Source organism: Erythrolamprus reginae, chromosome 3 (assembly GCF_031021105.1).
Source record: "Erythrolamprus reginae isolate rEryReg1 chromosome 3, rEryReg1.hap1, whole genome shotgun sequence".
In the NCBI taxonomy this organism is placed as follows: Eukaryota; Metazoa; Chordata; class Lepidosauria; order Squamata; family Dipsadidae; genus Erythrolamprus; species Erythrolamprus reginae.
This window is the reverse complement of record NC_091952.1, coordinates 151,750,649-151,771,033: the sequence shown is the minus strand read 5'-3', so window position 1 is coordinate 151,771,033 and position 20,385 is coordinate 151,750,649. Positions and strand designations below refer to the sequence as shown.

The 20,385-nt window shown below is 48.1% G+C and overlaps 1 protein-coding gene across 1 annotated transcript; it reads left to right on the top strand.

The window, feature by feature from the left end:
* The first annotated feature begins 8,633 nt into the window (after positions 1 to 8,633).
* Positions 8,634 to 14,885, top strand: IRX1 (iroquois homeobox 1). The gene is made up of 4 exons (XM_070747039.1): positions 8,634 to 9,477; positions 12,002 to 13,004; positions 13,993 to 14,065; positions 14,439 to 14,885. The coding sequence occupies exons 1-4, from the start codon at positions 9,196 to 9,198 to the stop codon at positions 14,467 to 14,469; spliced, it is 1,389 nt and encodes a 462-aa protein (XP_070603140.1). The 5' UTR covers positions 8,634 to 9,195; the 3' UTR covers positions 14,470 to 14,885.
* Positions 14,886 to 20,385: the final 5,500 nt, after the last annotated feature.

Sequence of the window (20,385 nt, the reverse complement as noted above, 5' to 3'; positions counted from 1 at the left end):
ATATCCCAAATTGGGTGAACCTCAGAATCAGGCATTTGTCCGTCCCCCCCACATCCAGCCGGATCCAGGGGAGACTCTGTCAAAGAAAGGCAAGCCCTGCTTTTCAGGAAAAGAAAGGAAACTAGCTGTATGGATCTAGAGCAGTGATTTTCAACCTTTTTTGAGCCGCGGCACATTTTTTACATTTACGAAACCCTGTGGCACATTGAGCCGGGGGGGGGGGGGGGGGGGGCTAAAAAAAGTTTGGACAAAAAAATTCTCTCTCTCTTCCTCCCCTTCACTCTATTTCTTTCTCCCTCCCTTTCTCTCCCTTCCTTCCTCTTTCTTTCTCTCTCTCTCCATCCTTCTTTCTTTCTCTTCCTTCCTCTCTTTTTTGCTCTTTCTCTCTCTCCCTCCATACCTCCCTCTATGTCTTTCTCTCTCTCTCCTTCCCTCCCTCTCTCTCTCTCTTGCTCCCTCTCTTTCTTTCTCTTGTTTTCTCTCTCTCTTGCTTTCTTTCTCTCTTGTTCTCTTTCTCTTTCTTTCTTTCTTTCTTTCTCTCTCTCTCTTTCTTTCTCTCTCTCTTGCTTTCTTTCTCTCTGAGCTTCGCAGCACACCTGACCATGTCTCGCGGCACACTGGTTGAAAAACACTGATCTAGAGGTTCCCTTTATGTATAGTACTTAGTGAGTGTGCTTTTGGAAGCCTAGGTGTATTTAATCAAGGAGAGGTGAAGAGAAGAGAGGAGGGGAGGGGAGAGGAAAGGAAAGGAAAGGAAAGGAAAAAAACAGGAAAGGAAAGGAAATTATTTTTGCAGATTGCTTTGTATCAGAAGCCCAAAAGACCCATCTCTATCCCGAATAGCTTGCGTTTCTCCTTTCACAATAAGGAGAGGAAGAGAAGCAGCAAGGGCAGCAGAATTGGAAATGAACTGGGCAAACGCCACGGCCTTGGCAGAAAACTGGGTTCGCTAAGAGAGGCTTTCTAGGAAGGCGAGGAGAAGCTTCCCCGCTGCCTGAGCTCCCCGGAGCTCAGGCGCCTTCTTCCCCGCGCACACCTACCTCAGCTTTCTCACACCCGGGCTTTCCCCCCATCCCCAGCCTACCCACCCACCCCCACCCGCGAGGAAGGGAGTCGCCATCCGTGCCCCTGCCTTTCCAATCCGGCCTCGCTCTGCCGGCCAGTGTTTAAGGCGCAAACTTAGCCTAAGACCTCTCGTCCTCAGCCGGGGCGCGTGGGAGTTTCTCTGCCGCGGGCAGGAGCTCTCTCTCCGTCCCGAAATGCAGGCACGGACAAGGCTCGGGACCGGACGGCCTTGGAAACGGGACGCTGCAAGGCTGAGGCCTCCTTGGAAAGCAGCGAGGTCAGGCTCAAAGCCCAGCGCAGCGCAACGCAGCCCCGCAGGAACCAAGGCAATAGAAGGAAGAAAGCCAACCGAAGCGCCGCAGTGTAGCAACCGGGGCGGGGGTGGGGTGGGCGGGGGGAGGCGGGAGCGTGGGATGGTGGTAGTGATGGTGGTGGTGGAGGAAATATTTCCTTCCCACCAACGCGCCCTTCTCTTCCCCGGAGACGCAACCACGAGGTGGGGAGCTGGGGACGCAGCAAACGAGCGAGAGGACCTTCAAAGTCGCCTCTTCAAGATCCAAAGACCTTCGGCGAGGCAGAATGGAAATGATTATGTTAATTAAGGCAGGCGTCTGTAAATAATGGTGGCTGGAGAGAATAGATAGATCGAGTCCCCGCGTGTCTTTAACGCGATTAACGTAATAATCTAGTAATTTGTAGCACGCAGTGAATAAATAACGCCCCTTAAAATACAAGACGTATCCAGCGGCAGCAAAGAAATTAATTAGCAACGTCTTAACGCATGGGCATTAAGGAAAGGATTAAAAAAAAAAAAAAAAAACCTGTCTCGCCCCGAAATGTATGTTTAGTACATTGATCTTTCTAATGGAAAAGGCGGATTCATACTCGTTTGTTTGGATTCAGATTTGATCGCTCTATTCATTCCCAGCTTTGAAATCCAAGGTTTTGTTCCTTGCAAAGGAAGGCGTTTCAAACAAAAAATACTGGTCCAAAAGTGTCAAAATTCGTCTGGATCGCATCCTCTCTTTCCTCAGGTGCTATCCCGACCACCACTACCTACGCCCTCCCATCCCCACTCTGTATTATCTCCCTCTTTCAACCTTTTTCAAATTGGCGGTGGGAATGGAGGATTTCAAATCTTCGCTGTTCTCCTATTCAATATTTCCTCTTCCCAAAATTAGACGCGTTGTCCCACAAAACATTGTAAGCCGCCCAGAGTCCAATTGGGGTTGGGCGGCATATAAATTGCACAGATAGATAGATAGATAGATAGATAGATAGATAGATAGATAGATAGATAGATAGATAGATAGATAGATAGATAGATAGGCAGGCTGCGGCCGCAGCTTTTAAAGTTTGTCGGCGCAAAATTCTCCCACATCAAACACTCCCAAAGTTTCTGCGCTGTAGCTAAAAAGCCCCGGAGTTTAATAGAAACGGGTTTGTTTGGGTTGAAAGACACCCGCTCCGGGGCTTAAAAAAATAGGGGCTAGCGGGGTAGTGGAAGTGGAGGTGGGGATAGAGGGAATGACAACGCGAAGATGGATCTCCCGGCCACTGGTAATTGTAGGACACCCGCCGTGTTGCTTCGACGTGTGTGAAGGGGCTGAAGCGAAAAAAAAAGGGGGGGGGTGTTTCCCGGCCTCCTCCAAGTGGGGAGAGGGATAAGTAAGACAGCCGCGCGTGTTTAACAAGCCTTGTAAATCCGAACTTGTGGAGAGGCGTCCCTCCCCTGCCCCCGCCCTCCACCTCCAGGCTCGGACGCAAGAGGAGCCCCCGTTCCCCCCCCCACCGAAAACAATGGTTACACCGAAGCTTTTAAAGATGAAGGCTTATATGCGCCACACTCTTGAAACTTGGCTCTCGCCTTAACCTTTAATCGCCGTTGGGACGGGTCGAAAAACCGGTGGCTCCGTTCATGTGTAATAAAAACAGGCTCTTCAATGCTTACTGCAAAAAATCCGTTCGGTTCAATTCTCTGGAACTCCTGTGCAAGGCTTTGGTTAGCCCAGAAAGGAGCTTGGCTAGTTCCTACCAATTTAATTTGAGGGGGAGAAAATAAATAAATAAATGAAGCTAATTCAACGCAATCTTTAACTGCCCCGGAGTTTTTTCTTCCTTGCCACGCTCCGAAAAAAACACATCAGCCCCATAAAGAAAGGCGCTTCGACAGCAAGCAAAAGAGCAAATAAACCCTCCCGGAATGCATCCCGGAAGAGATTTCTGCCCCACTGGGACAGGCTTTCCACTCCGTTGTCCCGTGTGGGTAACCCACGGCGATTATTTAAGACGTGGTGAAATGAAGACGACCCGACCTTTGATCAGATTTAGCCTTCTGCGGGGGCCACGAGGAATTTCTTTCTTTCTTTCTTTCTTTCTTTCTTTCTTTCTTTCTTTCTTTCTTTCTTTCTTTCTTCTCTCTCTCTCTCTCTCTCTCTCTCTCCCTCCCTCCCTCCCTCCCTTCCTTCCTTCTTTGACAGATACCGACCTATGGACCTATAGTAGATATATTATTATGGAATTCGCTTCGGAATGTAAATACTGTACATGTGTGACATCCAAGTCTGAGCGTAAGAGAGAAGTAATTACAAACATACAGTAGATGGACTGGAGGTTGTTTTCGAGAGTGACTTTGCAAATGGGTCGCTTTAGTACGCTCCTTACTCCCTTTCACAGGAAAAGGCCAGGGAAAGCGGGAGGCCGGGGATAGACGGGGTGGGGGGAGGAGGAATCAGAACAGCTGTACGTTCACCGGAGCTCAACCGAACGGGAAGGGGAACAAAATGTCAAGGAAAGGAAAGCGCGACCATCTCCGGGCCGATCGGTCGAGGAGCTTGCGAGGAAGGGAGAGGCGCCTTTCGGTTGATTGTGGTGGCAGGTTGGGCTTTGCTCCCTTCTCCTCTACACACTCACACGCCGCCTTCCCTCGCGGGCGGTGGGACTCGGGGAGGCTTGCCTGGAGCCGGATTGCCCCTCAAATCCCCCGGGAGGCAGGCGAGAAGCATATAAGCACGCTGGGGCGTCCCCGTCTGGCTATCTTTGCTTCCCTCGGCCCCAGCAAAAATAATAATAATAATCTCTCTCTCTCCCTCTCTTTTTCTCTTATTCTCTTTCTTTCTCTTTCTTTTTCCTCTTTCTCTCTCTTTCTCTCTTTCTTTCTCTCATTCTCTCTCTCTGTCTCTTTCTTTCTTTTCCTTTCTTTCTCTTTTTCTTCCTCTCTCTCATTCTCTTTCTCCCTCTCTTTCTTTCTCTATTTCTCTTTCTCTCATTCTCTTTCTCTTCTGCTGCCCTTGGAGAGAGAAACAGCCAAGGAGCCCTCTGAGAAGTTCAGAAGTTCGCCCTTTATTTCGACCTGCGTGGACCCGATAAAACTCCCATTTCCCCTATTGGTCGACCCCCAATTCTTTCCAAGCAGCTCTGCAGCTGCCCAACCACGATTAACCCTCGTGGTGTAAACGGCTCCTGCGTTGTTACTGCTTTTGCGAAGAGAACATCTGCCCGCAATCCTGTCAGCTTCGGATTCGGCCAGGTTTTTGCCCGGGGCGATCCGAGACGTTCCCAGCAAAACCAGTTTCTCCCAGCAACATCACCCGCGCCCTGGAACGACAAAAACCTGCCTTCCAGTTGTGGATCTCTTAATACATGGGGAATATTTTTATTTTTTTTAAAGGGCCCACTTCGTGTGAAAGCGGCCAAACACTTCGGCGACCGTCCAAAAATTCAGAAGTCGCATTTATTTCATGAGGAAATGCAAGCCCTGAAATGGGGAGGGCAAGAAGAGTGCCCCTGAACTGCGGTCCTCAACAAGAGACCAAGCCCCGTTCCTTTCAATGGGAGGCTTCTATTTCCCCAGCAAATATGCATATGGTCCACTTCCGTCTAGGTGGGTCGCCCCTTTCAGAAACTTTCACAATTTTGTCCCAGCTTCGTTGCCATTGCCTGCTGGTTCGCCCCTTAATCCTCCGTCGGTTGAAGGGGCGGCTTGTTTTAAGAATAAATAAAATAAATAAGCGTTCTAACCGATAGATTGGTAGCATCACTTGCACCACTCCTTTTTAAAGGAGGCTAGTTGGAAACTAAATTTTACTATTCTAGAGATAGTGTGTGTGTGTGTGTGTGTGTGTGAGAGAGAGTGAGAGAGAGAGAGAGAGAGAGAGAGAGAGAGAGAGAGAGAGAGAGAGAGAGAGAGAGAGAGAGAGAGAGAGAGAGATTGAATCATTTGAAAGAAAAGGTAGAAAAGGAAACTTTTACACTCGGACTAACTTTGTGCCACAAAGCTCACAGAAGAAAAATCCTGAATACGACCCAGAATTCAGAGTGGTGGCGGCGTTTTCTGACACACCGCCTATTCCGGGAAAGGATACAAGGGAGGTAGGGGAGGCTTCAGCTTTCTTATGGCCGAAGTCCAGATTTCTCCGGTTTTCTCAAAATAGATTTACGTTGCACTTTTACACCTACTTACCTCGAAGAAAAACGCTACTTCATAAAAGAGATGGGTAGGTTTGCAAAGGTGTAGATTGCATATACCCTTCGAGGCAAGGCTTCAAAGTCCTATGGAAGCCTGTGCCATTGAATGGGGGCGGCCGTGGGAGGGAGAGATATGCTTCTCTCCCCAAAGTGTGTGTGTGTGTGGGGGGGGGGGGGGGTTAATCTGGACTTTCCTTAATGGAAGGAATGGGAAACGGAAGGCGGTGACATGAGGGCAACATCGTATAAAAGCCAGTTGAGACCCACAGGTAAAACTTGAACAAACAGGGGGCGGCTGCAGTGTGTGTGTGTGTGTGAGAGAGAGAGAGAGAGAGAGAAAGGGAGAGAGGGAGGGAGAGAGAAGGGAGGGAGAAGGAGAGGGATGAGGAAGGGGAGGGAGAGGAGGAGGAGGAGGAGGAGGAGAAGAAGAAGAAGAAGAAGAAGAAGAAGAAGAAGAAGAAGAAGAAGAAGAAGAAGAAGAAGAATCAGTGAAGAGGAGGAGGAGGGAGGGAGGGAGAGGGACGCTCAATGGGCCTTGGAAACAAATGAAACTAAGAACTCATCAGCTACACAGAGTAGAAAGGAGGGCTAACTTCTACTTAGAGCTAGGCAAGTAGCAAGTGTTTAGTTCTCCCCTTTTTGTCTGGGGTTTGGCGAAAACCGAATGTCTATTTGCCGCCCTTGCCTCTTCTTCCCCATCTCTCTTCCCTTCACCCTCGTCCCTCCCCTTCACTTGACTGTTACTCCGGGGGGGGGGATCTCTTCCCTCTTTCTACCTCGAAGGTTCCTTTTTAACCAGGCCCAGCGATCACTCCCCGTGGCTCCAGTGGTGCCTGTCCAGATTTAGGTGGACACCTAACTTAAGGGTCATCAAGCCAAACTCTTCCAGAGGGACCATACCGATCTGTATGACTTGAGTGCTTTCTGCCGGGAGGGAGGCAAGGAAGGAAGGAAGGAAGGAAGGAAGGAAGGAAGGAAGGAAGGAAGGAAGGAAGGAAGGAAGGAAGGAAGTTGTCCTAGGTCTTTTATTTGACTGGTTCCAAATAATAGTTACAAATCCCACTGCTTGAGTTAGAAGAACTTCATAGGTGGCTGGATTTGTGACCCAAATCTTTTATCTCCTCCACTCCTTTGGACTTTGGCAATGGGGAAGATGAATAAGAAACAAGATGTCACCAACAAGCTTGAACAGAGGACCAAATTAAGAAGTATTAAGCAGGAATCCAGTGAAGTAAACCATTGCTGACTTTTACACAGCGCACAACTACAGATTCGGGGCTGGGTATGCAGGCAGCTCAGTGAAGGTGCAGGGTGCAGACCTTTAAGCCTAGACTTGTTTATTTCATTCATCGTTTACTATTTTAGATTCACAGGTCCAGATCATTTCATTTTTTTTAAAAAAAAAAGCAAGATAGGGAGAAGGCTCTGAGGCCACGTTCTAGTTCAAAACTGTGTCTAAAGTAAAAAGTAGAAGCAGAATAATAATAATAAAATGACCACCTAAAATATGACTTAATCCAAAGAAACAGGATAATAGTCAACATTGACGAATTTCTGTTCCCTGCCTTCCTGTAGTTGGCGGGGCCTAAAAGTGATTTCAGTGACTTTCGGGAATTGTCTATATTAGCTGCAAAGAAGTAAACCCGACGGAAGGTTTATTATTAATTAATTAATTTATTTATTTATTTGATTTGTATGCCGCCCCTCTCCGAGGACTCTCCGAGGTTACTTCTGCTTTGGCGGATATTGTAAAAGGCTGTTACTTTGTGGTTGTAAACTCGACTAGGTTACAGCCAAGCTGGAAACACATTTTTTTTTTTTTTTTGCTCTGAAGGCGATGGGTAAGTAATCTGACTTCTGATGTCCCACGAAGGAAGCTTCCCTGAAGACTACTAAGCCTGGTTGTGTGATGCGCCCGCCGTCTACCTTCCGCAGAGCTTGGGATACTACACGGAACGAGCTCCCCTGGATCGGATTCAGCGAGAATGACTTGCCGCGACGCCTTCAGACCGTCGGGACTTTGCAACCCCCTCTTGCCCGGTTTGGAAACGGGGTGGTCTCGCTTCTCTCGATGCTGGTTGGCGGGAATTAGGCACCCCGTGGAGAGCTGTCCCGGAGGACGGGCGGGGCTCCTGCGGCCTCCGCTAACCTTGCCCAGGAGATACAAAGGCGCCTTCCACTCCACTCCACTCCTCCGTGGCCTGGCTTTGGGGCCCGAGCGAGAAAGGCAGAGACCTAGAAGGCGGCGGCGGATGGAAACCCGGAGAGCAGAGAAGCGACGCCCGGTACAAAGGCAACAACTTGCGCACCGCTAGGCGGCAATTGCTTAAAACGAAGAAAACGGTGGTCTGCGCCCCCCCCCCCCCCCCGCCTGCCTTTTTCCTCCTGGCGGTTTCAGGAAGCAACAAAAAAAATATTTCCCTCTTCAAAACCGGCGGGGCTTCCACCTTTGCTCCCCTGCAAAGAACGCGGGGATCTTTTAAAAGTTTCTTCTGCCTGCGAGGGAGAGAAGAGCGTCTGAGATTTTTTTGGGGGTGGGGTGGTTTTGTTTTGTTTTTCGCCGTACAGTCCTCGCTTGTTTAGTATTGCAGCCGGGAAGAGGTTTCTGGGAAGACCAGCTGGGAGGTTTAATGCTGTGTTTGCGTTTACTTCCCTTCGGTTACAGACTATCCAAACAAAAACGAAAGTCAGTGGAAAGTAAATGGCAGCTCCACCCTCCAGAAAAATAAAAACTCTTAACTTCCTCACCGGCCCGTTCGCTTTCAGCCGACTCTGAGCCGAATTGCAAGGAGTCATTGTAAAGCGCTGGGGGGGGGGGGGGGGGGGACGGACCAGACCCCGTTTTTTTGTTTTGTTCTGAAGGGGGACACACTAAGGCTGGGAAACAGCGAAACCCCAATGTTGGACAGCTGTAAAATCGTGTAGACAGGTTGTCATACAGCGACGGGGGCTTTAAATACGCGCGCACGCACGCACTCACACCCCGCACCGCACAGCAGCTGTGCGCAGGCACGCATTACACACTCGCGCTCGCTCACTCATTCTCTCACACACACACCCGGGCGAAGTGGTCCTGGCAGGATTGTGAAACCACGTGCTCCGCGGAGGGTGGGGGTGGGGGGAACGGGAGTCGGTAGGCGGCGCTTGGAGCTCAAGTGGGTGCCAATCAAAGCATCAACTTCAAATTGTATCTGAAAGATCAGCCGAGGACCTTAGGGCAGGCGCATCAGTCGGAGCTCAATTGTTGATCAGATCACATCTAAGGGATTTAGGAGCGCAGACGAGCCGAGATTTGAGGGAAGACGCCCCACCGAGTTTACCCCCACGTACTGCGGCCGCTGTCGCCTCCTCTTCCTCCTCCTCCTCTTTCCACCACCACCACCTCCTCCTCCCCCCTCCCCTCTTCCCCCATGCAAATTCTCCCATCCGTCTGAGCGGGAGAGACGGGACCCATCGCAGAACCAAAAAGAAAACCAACCCGGACGGGGGCTTCTCTCCGCCCGCCCGCTCTGCCTCGCCTCGCCTCGCCGCCCCAAAACCGGTCAGGAGGAGAAGCCGGCCTGGGCGCCTCTCCGCTCTCCGCTCTGCCGCCCGCCGCCGACTCCTGGCTCGCTCTTGCCCCGTCGGCGGTGCGTCCGGTCCCTCCCCGCCCGCGCGCCCGGCATGTCCTTCCCGCAGCTGGGCTACCCGCAGTACCTGAGCGCCAGCCAGGCCGTCTACGGCGGCAGCGACCGCCCCGGGGTTCTGGCCGCCGCTGCCGCCGCCGCAGCAGCAGCAGCCGCCTCGGGCCGTCCGGGAGGTGCTGAGCTGAGTAGCGGCTCCACCGCCGCCGTCACCTCGGTGCTGGGCATGTACGCCGCCGCCGCCGCCGCCGGACCCTACAGCACGGCCAACTACAGCGCCTTCCTACCCTACACCGCCGACCTGACCCTCTTCTCGCAGATGGTGAGTCGGGCCTCCATCGGAACGTGGGGAGGGCGCGACTAGAAGCTCGGGAAAGTTGGCCATCGCCCCTTCCCCAAACTCTTTGGGGCGACTTTGGCAAGCCAAGGTTCCTCCCTCCCTCGTCCGGGGCCTTTGCCTTTGGCCAACGCTCCAGCCGGAGCTCCTTCCTTTCGACACTTCCCTTCCTTGTTAGGTCTCACGGCGGGTCTTCGGAGCAATCCCGGGCCGGGTTTCGATTCCGCTTCGTCGGGTCCACGCGGAACGGCAAGAACTCTTTTGATCCCGGCCGCCTTTCTTGGGCTTCTCTCCGTCTTGTTACAACTTCGGAGATTTCTTGGCCCGGGAAAGCGCAGCTCGGATTCGAGACACTCCAGCCGCGAGATCGCAGCGTCTCCCTCACTAAATGTAACCGAAGAAAATCGGGCCGGGCTTCCCCTTCCCCTCCCTTCCTTCCCGCCTCGCTGCTTTCCTGGGTCTTCTCCTAATTTCATAAAATCACGCTCGCTTTTTCATTGGAATGGAAGGAGTTGGTTTGTAGTGTTAATTTGAGTCCTCGTTTAACCGTGGTTGCAAATCCCTTTGAATCCCCCCCGTTAAAAAAATAATAATGGCACATTTGTGGCGATAAGTCTGAAATTTAATTTAAATGAAATGAGCTGCTTATTGTTCTTGCTTTTTGATTGCGTGTATGTGGACATCTTTTAAGGACGTTTTCAAAAGAAACGATTTTATCTTTTAGGTTTTATTGTTTCACGTTTTTTGTGACCCGCGCTTAAATGCTAAGAGATATGAAACAATTTTATGTATAAGATGGTCCTTTAAAGATTTGTGGCCCGTTATTATGTTTGTGGTGTTTAAGGATTATTTAAATTGAGCAGAAAGAAGGAAATGCATTTAGCAAGTTAATGTCATGCCTTACTTTGACAAAAATAATCACTGGAAAATGAACTACAATTTTTTGTAAAAATAAAACATCCTTTTAAAAGCGTCTTTATTCAACTGTATATAGCAGGCAGCGGCTGAAAAGGACTATCTATTTTCACTTACTGTCCACCAGTAAATGATAAGTAGAAGCAGTAATGATTTTCAAGTGGCTACTTCAAAAGAATTCCCAACAGGGGAATACAGAATTTATCATTTCGACAACCAGAACAAAAATAGCTCAGTGAGATAAGGGAATATAGTGAGTAGGCTCTAATAGAGTTATTATTAAAAATTACGTTTTGCTTTTTCATGGAGTGTATGTCTGTATTTTCTTTTTACAATTGCTTTTGCAAACCTGCTTGGGAAAAATCATTGTCTTTGCTAAAGGGATCTTTGGCTTTTCCACTCTGGGAAAAAGCATTTTTAAAACGTTTTTAAAAGCTTGATCTTCTATTTAAAACACATACACATACACACACATAAACACACAGGGAGGAGAACTTTGACACTGGTAGGAAGCAAAGGGGAATAAAAATCTTGTTTCTCCTCTGGGTGCTCTTAATTCCCAGAACCCAGAGCCTAAGGCTGGAACAGGTTCACCCCTGAAGCTTGAGGAATAGTCATAAAATGTGTGCTCGTGTGTACTTACTTAAATGTGCAATTGGTGGTAATAATGAGGCCTAATGAGGTTGTTGGAAGATAAAATGTTATATACCAAAGGCTTGATGGGCTAATTTGATTTCCCAGCTTTTACTGCTGATAATATATTGATTGAAAATAAATCACTTTCACTAAAGGCGTTCAAAGTTTGGTGGGGGGGGATGTTTTGTTCCACGTAGATGAAATAGTTTCTGAGAAATATCTATACGAACGTAGAAAGAGTGCTCCTTTGTATGCACGGTTTTTATGCTGCTAAAAGCATGAAGTGGCATAAATGAAGGGACAAAGATGACCCTATTGTAAGTCAAAATCTTATATCCAATTTCCTGTGAGAAAGGTCCTTGAACTCTGGAAACTACTTGTGAGTAGGCATGCCACATGGTACTGTTAAGCCCCTATGAGAGGTTTATGCGCTTGCTTAATTTTTTTCCCCCCTCCACCAAAAATTAGTGTGACTTCCGCATGTTTAACTCAGGCAGGATTTATTTGTGCCTTATCATTGTCCTCCTGTGCTAGGGCAAAAGGGAGATTCAAGCACAACTCCATTCTCTTCCCTATCTCTCTTTAAACTGCTGCCAGGGCTGAGCATGCCCCAGCAGCCTATGACGATGCCCCGATATTCTCTTTTCTCGATCGTGGGTCGACACTCTTTTCCAGGATGTCTGCTTATTTATTTTTTTAATAGCACAATCAATGTTGCCTCCTGGGTCTGGTTTTCGAACATGATGGTGGTGGGATTTGATGGAGACTGAAAGGAGGGAGGGAGGGAAGGAGAGATGGGACATATTTCCCATTCTTTTTAATCTGAAAGAAATAATAATAATTTGGGAAAACTTTGATGAAGAGACTGAGGAGAGCTTGTATGGAAAGGAAATAATTGAATAACTTCCTTATTGTTTTCTCTCCATCACCCCCCCTTTTTTTTCTGAATGTCTTCCAGGGTTCCCAGTATGAACTGAAGGACAACCCTGGGGTCCACCCTGCTACCTTTGCTGCCCACACCACTCCTGGTTATTATCCTTATGGGCAATTCCAGTATGGGGACCCAGGAAGACCTAAGAATGCCACCCGAGAGAGCACCAGCACCTTAAAAGCCTGGCTGAATGAGCACCGCAAGAACCCCTACCCAACCAAGGGCGAGAAGATCATGTTGGCCATCATCACTAAGATGACTCTCACGCAGGTCTCCACCTGGTTTGCCAACGCCAGGAGGAGGCTGAAGAAGGAGAACAAGGTCACCTGGGGATCCCGGAGCAAAGATCAAGACGACGGCAACCTCTTTGGCAGCGACAACGAGGGGGACCCTGAGAAAAATGAAGATGATGAAGAGATTGACCTGGAGAGTATTGACATTGACAAAATCGACGAGAATGACGGAGAGCAGAGCAACGAGGAAGAGGAAGAGAAACTCGAGCTCTTGAGGCAAAGGAGAGAAGATGTCCATTTGGAGAAAAATAAGATCTTGCCAATGCCAGGCACTGAAGGACTGAAACCCAAGGAAACCTTGCCATTGGGCAAGGAGGCCTCAGACAACCCTACTCGGATCTTAAGTCCCAACAGACAAAACCCCCTGCAAGGCCCAATGCACAACAAGCCCAAGATCTGGTCTTTGGCAGAGACAGCAACTAGTCCAGATGGGGCCCTCAGCAAGCCAACTCCTCCTTCACCTCCTGCCCAAGTGAACCACACTTCCTCCCAGCTCCAGCACCCAGCTTTCCTTCCCAGCCATGGACTTTACACCTGCCAGATTGGCAAGTTTCACAACTGGACAAATGGGGCATTTCTCGCCCAAAGCTCCTTGCTAAACGTGAGGTCCTTCTTGGGAGTTAGCCACCACCAAGCTGCCCATCACAACCACCACCTTCAAGCCCAGCAGCAACCTTCGGTGTTAACGGCACTCAGCACTGAAAAGCCTTCTGAGAGGACCAGCCCCAAACACATAGGTAATGTTTTCAAACAAGCAGATAAAAAGGCTTCTTGCAAGTGGGCTGGTGTGAACCTTTCAAGGCAGTCCAGACCAGGGAACCAAAACCAAGAAAAGCAACACTACCTTTATTATAAGTTTACAGTACCCACCCTCCTCCTGCCTTCATGTTCCAGAGGACTGGGGAGTGTCAATTTTGAGATGCTTTCTCCCACCCAATTCCTGTTTTGGACTCAGATTTATCTTTTCAGACTGTGGTTCAGGCTGCAACTCTTCCTCCTGTTTCTCAAGGTTATTTTCACACTTGGGGATAAGTCCAAGCATTGAACTGGTATTCACCCACCTCCCTGCTGTAATTTTTGGTCTCTCCCCCATGGCCTTTCTTGAATAGGTGGTAGATTGTCCTATGGCAGGGAAGCTGCCATCCACAGCCCAAGTGAATTTTTTTTTTTTTTTTAAAAATGAGGCGGGTGGGGGGGTTTCTAAGAAAACGGTGATAGTCCAAATTATTCTGCATTAATTAAGTCTTTTGACTTCTGAAAAACATCAAGTGTGCATAAAACATATTGAGCTGGCTTTGGAGGGGAAAATAGTGAGACCTGTCAAAAACCAAAGCTTTCCATTGCCCTCCTAGTATTAAAAATTTCTGATAAAATTAATTAGCTTAATTATTTTTTTTAAAATACACCTCATTGTAGAATTGGAAAAATAAGGCAATGTTATGCCTCTTCACACAGCTGATGGGGAAGTGATAGTGTACATTTTGGCTAAAGTCAATGGGAAATTTCCTAGTAGGCACAAGACTTGAATTGTATTTCTAGATTGATATATTAGTCATTTGCACAATAGATTATATGCACTTTTTAAAAAAAAGGTGAGATGGTGGAATATTATTATTCATTGTGTACATTATATATCTTTGTCTCTATGTGTCTGTGTAAGTAAATTTTGCTAAAGTTCTTTCCTTTTTCTTTCTTTCTTTCTTTCTTTCTTTCTTTCTTCTGCAGAAAGAGAAAATGTAGCAAGAACCGACTCTCCGCCTCAGCAGTTAAAATCTCCCTTTCAGCCTGTCCGGGACAAGTGAGTTCTTGTTCAGTGAAATTTACTTAAAGGGAAGAAAGTGCTTGGATAATGCAGACTAATCCAAGCACACCCTCATTATCATAAATCAAAGCAACAATCAAGCAATTCAGTAAAGCTTTTCAAAGTGGTATAAACTTACAAACTATATACTTTCGCCTGGAAGTTGTGTATGTGTGTGTGTGTGTGTGTGTGTGTGTGTTTAAAAACAGACTTCCCCCACTACTAATGTCACATCGCATTGTGTGTGTGTGTGTGTGTGTGTGTGTGTGTATCCTTTTTTTTAAAAAAAAGTAGTCTGTTCCCTAATGCAGATGGGCGAGAAGTAGCTGAGCTTTCACTGATAGATGATTCTGTCTTTTCTTTCCAACAGCTCTTTGACTCAGCAAGAGGGAACATCGTGAATTTTAACAACTCTCCCTTCTGCTTGATTAAATGTTTTTTGGGTTTTTGTTTTGTTTTGGTTTTGGTTTTTTTATTTTTTGATGGAAAAGAAAATTTCACAGACTGGTCTAAAGAACAAAACAAAAAATGGAAATGATTTAAATGACTCCCACCAATCTCTTTTTGCAATAAGGTAGTACCAATTCATTAAAACAAAAACAAAAAAAATCCAACTCTTTAAGTGGACTCTTCCGGTTTCCATTATTCCATTTTAAGAAAGTGTAATTCTAACTTTGATTGGGTAAATTGTTTTTGCTAAAGGTTACTCATGTGATTGTGTTCTTCTGTATATAAAGTGGTTTCAAATTGTAAATAATGCCACAGCAAAAACTTGTCTAAATCATATATTTTTGCCTAATAAACAAAAATGAAATTATGACTTTGCCCTGCATAAATCACTTTTGGTTTTGCATATGGAAAACCCAAGGCTTTTATTGTTTTCCATCCAATATTAGTAGGGCTTTAAGCACTAATCTGTTTAGTTGATAGATTAATCGACTAAAGCTTGGGTGACTAATTATGAATATAACAGAACTGGCACACTTTAAGTAATTAGCCACATGAATATATATATATTCAACAAAGAAAAAGGGTTTATTCTAAAAAAAAATTGCACCTATTTTTTAAGCTATTTTAAATTTCCAAATGTACTTCAAAATTATAGTGGTTCTGGAATATTAGTAGTATGCAAGTTGAATTGATTAAGTTTAATCAATAAGTAATTATTGTACTGCCTAGTCTACTCAGACGTAAATCCTATTGAACTAAATGAATGTCACCCTCAGGTGCTATATTTAGAACTGCAATCCTGGGTTAAAATGGCAGTTGATGGATAAATTATTTAAACTCTACATGGTCAACATTAAATACTTATGACAATTTCCACAGCAAATGGCACCTCAGAGTAACTCACATTGTGTACTTTTTCACGATTGTGAGCTTTCTCACTTAAATCAAAGTATGCTTTATTTCAGGGGGTGCATATGACCCTTGCGTGGAAACAACCAGCAAATGTGTTGCTTTTTTTCGTGCTAGATAAATTAATTCTTCCTTGATAGTGGGAGGGGGGAGGCTGGTGTATAATGCTTTTCTAATCCAAGCCCCAGGTTCAATGCAGAGTCCCTGTACGGTATTAAGTGGCTGTCTACATTGAGTTGACTGCAGAACTGGTTTACTCCAAGGTGGAGCAGTGAGATAGGAATACAAGAGGTGGAGAAAATAAAACTGGGGTGTCAAGATTGAGTTTTGAGATGGAAGTGCCCCCCCCCGTGGAATTTTAGCTTGCAATCTTCGTAGCAAAGGGGGGGAATGGAAGTGTAAATCATTGGCCTTCTTAACAAGGAAAGGAATGAGAGGAAGGGGCAAGTTCCCTCAAACGTGGCTAACCTCCCAAATATTAGTCCTTCGGAAAAGGTGCAATATTTTTCCAGAGGCTCCAACCTCTCCACTGACTCGCTCCGTCTCTCTCTCCAGACCTCCTCCCCCCCCCCCCGGAGTTTTCTCTTTTTCCTAAATGAGAATGCTAAATGAGCATTGAGGTGCTAATCAGATACCAGATGGTTGTTGACGGTGGAAAATGGAAAGAAGCAGCTGGGAAAGTCATTAAAAAATCATGCTGGAGACAGCCTATCCGAACTGTGCCCATCCTCGGAGCAGGACTTGTCGGAAATCAGAGCGAGATTCGAAATCAAATATTAATAAATTCCCTCCCCATCCAGGGTGACAATATTGATCTGGGGTTTTCTTCCGTTTTCCTCCCCCGGCGTTACGAGAAGAGCACCGGGTGCAAAAGAAGGGAGAAAAATGTCCCGCCTTTTCAGAAAATTTATTGGTGCTTCGTGGATCTTTTCTTTTTTTTTCTTCCACCTTTCCCTCTAGCAAGAAAGAAAGAAAGAAAGAAAGAAAGAAAGAAAGAAAGAAAGAAAGAAAACACAGAAGAGAGATAGAAAGACGGAGAGAGAGAGGAAAGAAAGAACGGGTGGGTGATTGGGAGGGAGGGAAACGTGGATGGACCCGTGTAACGCGAGAAACGAAATATACGGCAGGCTATTTCTTTTTTGCACCTAGGAGGCGGCTGGAGATCCGGAGCGGGGGCGCGTCCTTAAGAACCAGCCGAAGTTTAACTCCCCGTAACTAAGTCGTTTTTTTCAGAAACCGAACTTGCAAATAGCCCCATTTCCATGGAAGTCTAACCGTCCTTTCCTTAGCAAGCCAGGCTTCCGAATAGGGTGTGTGGGTTTATCCCCATCTGGCAAGGACTGCTTTCTCGGGTGTAAAGCAGCCCCAAGGCGAGCTCCCTTAGTAAGCCGGCTCCGAAGCGCAGTCCACGGTGTGAGCAGGGTGCGATCGTGGCAGCAAGCGAGGGCGTTTATTTCTCCCGCTAGTAAAGAGCAGGGGGGAGTCTGCTAAAACACACACTGCCTCTGCTCTCGAATTGCAGGCTGCTGTTTTTGTCAGAGAGAAAGAGCCAGCCAGTGATTCGCGCAGCGTCCAGAGTTCGAGTTAAACAGAAGGGCAATCTCCAAAGTTTGTCTGTCTCTCCGTCCGCCTGTCCACCCTTTTCTCTCGTGCTTATTTCCAAATTCCACCCCCCTCTCTCTGTATGTGTGTCAAAGTCTCTAGCAATTGAAGGCTTTGAAGTACGAGCGTTAACGCGGGGGAGAAATAACTATTTCTAGAAAACAAGAAACAGGGAGGAAGCTAAGAAAATTCCCAATCCCGCCCGGGATTGAGACGAATCTAGCGAAGAATCTGCCTGCCTGCCGGCTGGGTCTCCTCCCTCTCTCGCTCTCAACACCACGAGCAACTCTTTCGCTTAACGACTAAGCGTCTCCAATCGGACACTGCTCACTCCCCGAAGAAAGCAGTCCGAGCAGCAGGGATCTTGGGGCTCCCGCTGCGAAGCCTGATAGAAAGAAGGGAGAGTTTTACTCCGCGGGTTGAAAGCAAAAGTGCATTCCGGGCAAGAGCTTTGGGCGCGCGCTCCTTCGCCTAAAGTACTTGAGACTCGGGACGTTGAAGGGAGCTCTGGAAGCAGCCGTCCTCCTTAGCAAAGCTCGCAGCGCCCTCTATAGGCCCGAAGCGGAATACTTTTTCTTCCTTTAGGTCCTTGGGAAAATAGGCAAAGGGAAAGCCGCCCGAGGTCTTCACTCGGTCTAATTTAAACGTTTGTCTCGCGTTATTAACGTCCCTCGCCTTGCTCAGCAGGCCTCCAAAAGACGCGGGTCTGCAGAAGGAAACTCCCCCCCCCTTCATGCTCTCGGCCCTAGGGAAGGCCTGCTCGCATCTCTTTGCATGAAACGTGGGAAGGGTTCCTCAGCTTTACTAAATTTAAATTTCAGCCTTGAAATACATGCAAGTCGGTAGCAGGTTCTTTTAGGCCCCCCTCCCCGTTTGGGCTGAGCCTGTGCTTGAACAGAAACGGTCTGTTTCCGTTGGTTTCAAAAGCGAAGAGAGCGAGGCAGTTTCATCTTTTGCAGGTTTCTTAGAAGTAAACCCCACTGAGTTCAGGACGGCTGCCTTCTCCGCCCTTGTTTAAAGGGCTGCCTCGCAAGGCCTGAAATAATACATCGATCTGAGGTTTAGAAGGCCTATGCGTTAACGTAAGAGTCATTCCAATTACTCTGCAAGGTTATTATAAGGTCAGAAACGGGGTGGCAGTGACTGCAACTACCGGTAGCATACTGTACAGAGAGAGTAGCAGATCAAGCGGCGGCCTTGTGGGGGAAGCCTTTTATTCGAAAATAGTTTTCGAATGTAGAAGATGGGCTTTTTAAAAAAATGTTTAGTTATGAAATTATCCCCGGCAGAAGAGAGGCGTAGTAACCTAGCTGTGCTTGTCGTCTTTTCTCAGTTCAAGTACTGTTACCGTCTTGAGTTTATTCCAGTGGAAACGATTTAAGCGCGTGCGTAAACTTCTCCTCAATCTCGGGATTCCCAAACGCTTTTGCGTATTATGGCTTACGGGATTCCCAAACGCTTTTGCGTATTACGACTTCCGAATTGTCCCTCTCCATTTGTAGCCCCGCTCAATCGAGGTGGGCCCGCCAAGATGTTCGTTGGACAGTCCACGCTGCAAAACGCGAGAACAGCGGCCTGCGCGTGAAAATGTCCAGCGGCCTCATCCGCGGCGCTCTTGTCTTCAAGCGCGGCGGCGGAGGACGCAGGAATGTGTTGTATCCCTCCCCTCCCCGCGATTGAGAATCCCCAGAATTCCTCAGTCCCGGGCAGAATTCTTTCTCTGTCGGGGAACCGTCTCGGCCTTCTACTAGCTCTAGAGCGGGGAAGGAGCCCGGCTGCCATTCCCTAACAATTCTTCCACAGGAAAGCGGGCGCCGTACAGTTTGCTTCCGTAGGTGCAGGTCTACTCTCCCGCTTCTTGCCGGAAGAAGTTCTCGGATTCTTTTGAGCTTTTTTTCCCCTTTCAAAAGCAAGCAGGGAAAAAGGAAGGGCAAATTAGGCCCGGCCGAGTCCTGGCAAAAAAGAAAAGAAAAGCGGCCTATAGCGTCCTCTATCGCAGGGAACGCCAGACCCGTCGCCTTCTCTCAGTTCAAGAGAAGTCCCGGGAGAGGCTTCATAGAGAAGCCTCTCCCTGGGCACTTCAGACCTGACAGAGGGATCCTTAAAAGGGGTCAGCCCGGCCAGGAAAGCCAGCCGATGGCGGACACCCCGCCTGAAGAGAGAACCTGGCAACTTGGGCCTGGACTGGCAGCCCCCCCCCTCTCCCCTTACTGTTGTCGGATCACTCCTTCCATTCTGGGAAGGGAGGTTAGGAGATGGTCCTGGATATGTGGAGGGCTCAGGGTTGGGGGAAAGTTGGTGCAGAACAACGGGGCGCTATCAGGAGTGCTTTGCCTCGGAGTAAAAATTCCCGTCGACGTTAATTAGGAACGTGGCTCACAGAGGGGCCGGGGTCGGTATACAACAACTACATTTTAATCCGCGGCAGATTTGCGCGGAAATAGCATTTTGAGGGTTCAATTGCCGCCTTGTCATCGAACGCGGGTAGGAGGAACTGTGGCATTTAGATCTCGTAGGTAACGCTTTGTAGAAAAACCTCCGGCGAGGAAGCTGGCCAACCTGAGGCGCCCCCGAAATGCACGACTGCATACCCCGTGCGTCGCGGACGCCATGACTTCCCTGAGTGGAAAGTAGGGAAGTGTTCATCCCACTCAGTCTGGCGGGTGCCTGTTAAAAGGAAAGCCGGCCAACAATGGCGGGAAAAGTCGAGCCGGCAAGCGGTGCTTGAGGAGCCCAAATGAAAGGGGTCTGTTCTTTTGCGGCTGCCCCGCTCTCCTCTCCCCTTTTCCTTTTTAATTGAACGTCGTGCGATCGATCTTTACCAGCGCAAGCCATTTATTTTTGTCGGTTAGAAAAGAGCAGCGCACTTAATCCTCGCTTTCCAGAAAAGGAGGGCGCTTTTATTTCCCGGTTCGGCCTCTATGCGCGACGTTTTTATTTGTGAGACAGTTGTTGCCTTTCGTTGATTTATGGTTTAAGGGGAGGGAGGGGGAGGGAAGGAAGGAGATGGCCTGCTACCTCGGGTAAAACCCAGGCGCGCCTTTGCCCTCCGCCCGAATTCGCTCTCGTCCCGCGCTCTCCGGCCCTTTAAAAAGGAGTCCACACCTCCTCCTGCTTTTGTCCCGGTTGGAGAGGAATCAAGTTTAGAAAATTCGAGCCTCTGCTTGTTGCGAATCCAGTCCCATTTAAGCCCGTGATTTTACGCCCGGACAAATGAAGCTGGTATTTTTAGCTTGGAGAACCAGTCGAATCTCTCTGTGTGAGTGGCTCTGTCAGAGAATCGTATTTGCTTTATTTTTTCCTATGGCGTGCCGGTCCATTGGCTCCCAAGCACATTTATCTCTCCCCAGTGCCAG

What these genes read in the sequence shown, in the direction of transcription:
- IRX1 (XM_070747039.1), top strand. Translation starts at nt 9,196, where the DNA reads ATGTCCTTCCCGCAGCTGGGCTACCCGCAGTACCTGAGCGCCAGCCAG. An exon ending in TGACCCTCTTCTCGCAGATG is followed by an intron (nt 9,478 to 12,001) that starts GTGAGTCGGGCC and finishes AATGTCTTCCAG; the next exon opens with GGTTCCCAGTATGAACTGAA. An exon ending in TTTCAGCCTGTCCGGGACAA is followed by an intron (nt 14,066 to 14,438) that starts GTGAGTTCTTGT and finishes TCTTTCCAACAG; the next exon opens with CTCTTTGACTCAGCAAGAGG.